Source organism: Crinia signifera, chromosome 2 (genome assembly GCF_055691185.1).
Source record: "Crinia signifera chromosome 2, ASM5569118v1, whole genome shotgun sequence".
NCBI lineage: Eukaryota > Metazoa > Chordata > Amphibia > Anura > Myobatrachidae > Crinia > Crinia signifera.
In genome coordinates this window covers 130,249,510-130,255,683 of record NC_139218.1, presented here as the reverse complement: position 1 = coordinate 130,255,683, position 6,174 = coordinate 130,249,510, and the positions used below count along the sequence as shown (strand labels likewise).

The 6,174-nt window shown below is 42.4% G+C and overlaps 1 protein-coding gene across 1 annotated transcript; it reads left to right on the top strand.

Annotated features, from left to right (window-relative positions):
- Nucleotides 1-3,302: 3,302 nt before the first annotated feature.
- On the top strand, nt 3,303-4,271 carry LOC146058440 (olfactory receptor class A-like protein 1). The gene has a single exon (XM_083170720.1). The coding sequence runs from the start codon at nt 3,303-3,305 to the stop codon at nt 4,269-4,271; it is 969 nt and encodes a 322-aa protein (XP_083026846.1).
- The last annotated feature ends 1,903 nt before the right edge of the window (nt 4,272-6,174 follow it).

The window sequence follows — 6,174 nt, the reverse complement described above, 5'->3', positions numbered from 1 at the left end:
GCAATCATCGGCTTGCCTTTTTTCCCAGATGAAGGCTCAGCATTTTCATGGGAATGCCCATAAAAAAAGCTGGGCATTCCCCTGATCCAGCGCCTTCCCTCTCCCCTCCCTCCCCTACCTGTGCGAATGCCTCAGAGACTGTGATAGTGGCCTTGCACATACTGTATGTATAAAGGCCCATATGCACAGAGTCGAGGGCTAGTGAATCAGGCCCAAACTGTGAATTATGCTTTAGTTAATATATCTTGTATATTTAAAAATGTTTCTAAAAGACAAACAATGTACACTACATTTCCAGCATTAATTAATACATTCAATATTATGAATGATTTCAAATCAGAAGAATACGTTGCTGGGAAGAGGAGGACAAAAATGAACTAAGACCCTTATTCAGAGATGCACTCAATGCCAGTGTTCACGGAAGCAGCGATGCACCGCAGTTACATTGCGCACATGCTATTGTACCTTACCATTGTCACTTGCTTTGAAGATTTCTTGGCAAAGTGACTGACTATATTTAAGGGAGGTAAAAAATGCAGGCATGTTGCTTGCAACCATTGTTGGGGTATGTGTTAAATTATATCTGCAATCCTGTATGCACAAAGCAAGCACCAGTATCTCAGATACCAAAACCATTCTAAACTTCCAATGGATTACTATTAAGTATTGAGAGATCTGCAACCCTGCATGTTTGTTGGGCTCTGTGAATCTGCCAGTAGACCTCTTAATTCAGCATTAGCATATTTTCGCATATTTGCAGTGTACAAATTTACAGCTGTGAATGCATTTCTTTCAGAGGTTCCCTTACAATTTGTGACACCCTGTATGGCATTATATAGTGCGCCGGTAACAATGGGGTGTTACCTCTTAGTGTGGTGGCATGCCTCGCAAGTAGGGGGTATAGCCTCTCAGCCCAAACCCTTCTTTTCGCCACTGTGGGTGTCAGAGAGGCTGGGCTCTGCAGTGTTGGCTACTACTAGACTAGAGTGTCGATTACTACGACATGAGCCAAGTCAGGGCCGGATTAAGCCTTGGGGTGCCCATGGCACTTAACACCTGGGGGCCCCCAGCGGAAAGTGCTGGAAGTCGTGGTGGTAAGTTATATATATTATGCATATCTCCTCGCATGACCAATTCCAGCTTCAGCTCTTAAACCTGATACTCTTGTGTCTCTGCCTGTAGTCCATACTGTCCTGCTCTCATTGTGTCTAGTTCTGCTTCTGCATAAGAGAGATAGCCAGTTATGTCAGTGCGGTCCAGCAAGGAGCCCCTGACAAAGAGGGGCCCAGAGTGCAGTATGCCCTTCTGCCCCCCCCTTAATCTGACTATGAGCCAAGTGCTGCATGTTATGTTACAGTGCATCACATGGCTCCTATCACTGACAAGGTGCCGCCCACCCCCTAGTGATGCCACTGATTACTGCACATATCGGAATGAGACCCAAAGCAATGGATGTTTATCACTCTCCACTTTATCACTTTTTGAAGCTTGATACATCTGGCCCTGGCGGAGAGTCTTATTGTGGGTTGGAGGGCAGGGATATAAAAAAAAATTAAGAATGTGTGTGAACCACGTCAAACTTTCGACCATGTTGATTTATCAGATACTGCATAAACAAGTGCCCATCTCAAACATCTAGTTAGTTTATGGAAGCTTTTAACATGTATGTATTTGGGAATATGTAACATGTATGTATTTGGGAATATGACCAATGCAGCACATTTTTATAAAATTGGTAATTAAACAAAAAAAATTTAAACATACAGAAGGCAAGAAACAAAAAGTAGATACATGAATATACATGTTATAATAGCGTTATCGCATTGTAGGTAATTAAATCCCGGTTTTACAACAGCAACCCCCTAAATCTCCCAGTAGTGGCATTAGCCCAGCCACAGTAGTAGCCGAACCTGTTAGATGAAACTGGTAAGGCAAGAGCATTGGAATATACTGTAGCAAGGAGGCTTTTAATAGAGAGCATGTATCTGTAACCAGACTGAAGTATAAAAAGAAGAGAGTGGTATTCAGCGGGCCTCATAATCTTACTTAGTATACCTAGATTGTGTCCATTTACATCAATTCAGTATTATTACATTACATCTATTTAAAAAAAAAATCATGTTTAGTTATTTGTTTTCTTATATTGCTATACGGATCCGATACGATTTGCCGGCGGTCGGGATCCCGGCGGTCGGGATCCCGACACTGGAATCCCGACCGCCGAAATCCCGACAAGGGGGGGACATGGATCGCCCCCCCTTGCGGGCTCGCTGCGCTCGCCACGCAGCGGGCCCGGTGCCTCGCTACGCTCGGCACGCTATTTTATTCTCCCTCTATGGGTGTCGTGGACACCCACAGAGGGAGAAAGTTTCGGGATTTTGGCGGTCGGGATTCCAGTGTCGGGATTCCGACCGCCGAGATCCCGACCGCCGGCAAATTAACTGCATCCCTTGCTATACTGCATGGTAGACTACTTCAATTGTTTATCAAAAACTAATTTAATCAGTGGTTCTTAACTCAAACCCCAAGTACTGTACCACCCAACAAATCATGTTTTTTTTGTATGTAGAAGAAGGTGTGATAATTACTGATACAGCTAAATAGATCAATTAATCTGTGCAGGAATAAATAAATTCACAAAACATGACCTGTCAGGGGTGTAACTACCATAGGTAATGGAGGCGCCAGCCTCCAGGATACAAGCCCTGAATGGGCACCTGCATATTCAGCAGCACCTGTACCAGTCACACTCTGCTGCAGCAAGCAATGGTACACCCCTAACTGCTGTTGTACTGTGAGATGTGACGTACTGAGACACACACATAGACACATTATTTGTTTGACGGGGCACCAAATTCCACCTTGCCTCTGGGCAACTGGGATGAACTTACACCCCTGTGACCTGTTGGTGGTACTTGAGGACTTGAGATAAGGATCATTGGGGCAGATGTATTAAGCCTGGTGAAGAGATAAACTGGAGATAAAGTGGAAGGAGATAACGCACCAGCCAATCAGATCCCAACTGTCATATTTCAAACACAGCTGATTGGCTGGTGCGTTAACTCTTCCAAGTTATCTCCACTTTATCTCCAGTTTATCTCTTCTCCAGGCTTAATACATCTGCCCCATTGTTTTGAATCATTCCTACGTAATTTCTTTTACCTTTCAGTATTCTAATTTTTTTCTGTTACTCATATACTGTAGAAACTTTTTCCTGAAAACTTGAAGCATTGATATTTCTGCAGATGAAAGATTTCATCTTTTTCTCCCTTGGTAGATTTTGCACAATCTGTTATGGCCTAATGGACCCGCACCTTCTCCTGAAAGCCATAGGATTCTTCCTTCTTGTGATAATCGGAATCCCAGGAAACGTCTTCCTGCTTTGGCAATTTGCCTACATTAAAATCATTGAGAAGAAACTTCTACCAACCTACACAATACTGACATTATTGGCCATGGCTAATTTTCTTATTTTCCTGTCTCGTATCATCCCACAGTCCTTGAATGCCATAGGTGTAGAGAATTTGTTGAATGACACAGAGTGCAAGTTTGCCATATATACATACAGAGTTAGTAGGGCCACGTCTATATGTGTCACCAGTTTGCTTAGCTGTCACCAGTGTGTTCTCATTTCCCCAACATCTAGAGCTTGGATTTATCTAAAACAGAAGGTGACACGAAACTTGTGGGTCATTATTATAAGTTTCTCTATCATGAATTTCTCAATGTACCCTTACAGTTTTATGAGCACTCGTGCCAGGAGAAACATAACAACGTCTCCATATACTCTCCATTTGGTATATTGTGATACTGACTTCCTGACTTACACAGCATACATTGTCAATGGAACAGTTTATTTTATTAGGGATTTTATCTTTGTGGGACTAATGCTGCTGGCAAGCAGTTACATGGTGTATATCCTGCTTCAACATGAAAGAAATATGAAAGGAATTAGGAATTCGGACAAAGGAGGTCAAAAGAGATCTGTTGAGTACAAGGCTTCAAGATATGTCATTTTATTGGTTGTTCTTTATGTGGTGCTATTTGGGCTGGATAACTCCATGTGGATTTACACACTAACGTTGTCTAATGTCAGCCCTAATATGAATGATATACGGATATTTCTAGCATCCTCATATGCAGCGCTTAGTCCCGTAGTTATTGTAATAACCAACCCAAGGCTACAGCACTGTTGGAAATATTTACATAGGACAAAGCCTATCCAGAAAACTATAGAAAGCAATAGACTTGTGTACTCTATAAGTAGATAGTTTAGGAAATAAATATAAACAATACAATTTAGAGAACTGCAACTTCCCCTTATAATAATATCTATTGAGTTCACATTTGACTTGGTCAAAGAATGTCTATTGTTTTAACTTTATGATTGAATAGTTTGTTCTTTTAACTCCAACACCTCTGTTTCCATAGCAAATAGCCAGTTCAAGCATTCAACTGATAGCAGCAACATACAGTATAGAATACCAATGTGATGTAGAGTAAATAATTAGCAAGTCTGAAACATGATAAAGGTCAATCAAGTGTAGAATATGCTGATATGTACTAGTACTGTAGACCCATGGAATTTACATGCTGTATGAGATTGGGGTCTCACCCAGACCACTGTTAAACAAAGTTCAGACATAAAACTTACTGTATCTGTCTACAGTTAGGAACATTAAAGATATATTATGCAATTTCAAAACGTGTGGATGGGCAGAGCATTTCTCTTCACACCCAGGCACATCTTATACTGTATTTAGTGACTAGTAACTGGAGAGAATGGATAGACTGAGTAGTAATTGGGACTAATTGTCTAATAAATTTTTGTATGCATAATTGCGGATCTCTAGGATAAAGAGATGCCTATCTGGGAAGCATGGACGTGTGGTGAGGTAAATGGCTCTGGCAAGTACCAGAGCCAGATATGCACACAATATATGAGCCATGGGGTACATACCAGCATTATACACATGTGCAGCAGTGTGTATTGCTGGAGATTCACTGAGTTTTGATAAGAGATGTGCAGAAAAGGTAGCCAGGTGAGGCACTGCCTCACCTGCCATAGACTTTTTACTCCATCGTTTTGACTATAAAAATGATTAGAATAATAAAAATAAGAATATTTTTATAAATTATTTATATTTTTGACATACTTTATCAATTCAAAGCGCCGGCATATGCGCTAGTATGACAGGAAAGGCTGTGCCTCACCCCACCGCACGCCACTGCTGGGAAGTATAGCTGCTGCCCAGGAATGAATAGAGAAGTCAATCAGACTCACTGGAAGCTCAATTTGCAGGAGTTGCAGGAGTGGTCACGTTTTTAACCACATGCGATCGCTCAAATGCAATCGGTCGGCAGCGGGCAGAGGGATCACTTTCAGTGGGGGTCGTATTCAGAGAGAGGGATCTGGAGGGAGGAGTGAGCGGTGGAGTAGCATTGCGCTGCGAAGGAGGGCTGACGGGTGACGGGTGGTGAGGGTATCGGTAACAGCAGCATCACAAAAATTAAACCACTGGTCGGACCTCTGAGAGCTCTCTCGGCCAATCAGCAGCATCACATTCATTCCTGGCCACCAATCAAAATTGTGGGAGGGATCAGAGGCGTACCTACATATTCATAGGCCCCATAGCAAAAGTTTGTAAGGGTCCCGTATTTAGCAACTGATGGTGATAAATGGATGTAAAAAATATTAGTTAGACAGCAAAGATGGGCCCCCTTCAGCTCTGGGCCCCATAGCAGCTGCACCCCTAGCACCTATGGTAGTTACGCCCTTGGGAGGGATCATGTGTTCTGTTAGCACCAATCAAGTGCCCAGCTGGTTTATGCCTTGAAATAGCCTGTCAGAATGGGTGAAACACATGTAGGTCAAGACAGAGCCTGCTAGATGCCAACATATTAAGAGGATAGTCACTAAAGAATGATACTACTGATGAAACTAATGCCCCTTTCAGACCACACATATTACCTGGTATTTTGCCATTTTTTTACCGTTTCAAAACCGTAATATGTGTGGTCTGAAAGGTCCACAGTGAATTTACCGTTTCCAAAAGACAGTATTTGGAAACGGTAAAAAAGCAGGGCCCTACCCATTTCAGACCCTTTTCTTTTCCAGTCTGAACGGGTCTGAAACGGTATTTAGGACCCAGCCAATAGTGAGCACAAGCTGGT

Bases quoted from the DNA above. Each gene is read 5' to 3' on its own strand.
- LOC146058440 (XM_083170720.1), top strand. From the start codon at position 3,303: ATGGACCCGCACCTTCTCCTGAAAGCCATAGGATTCTTCCTTCTTGTG.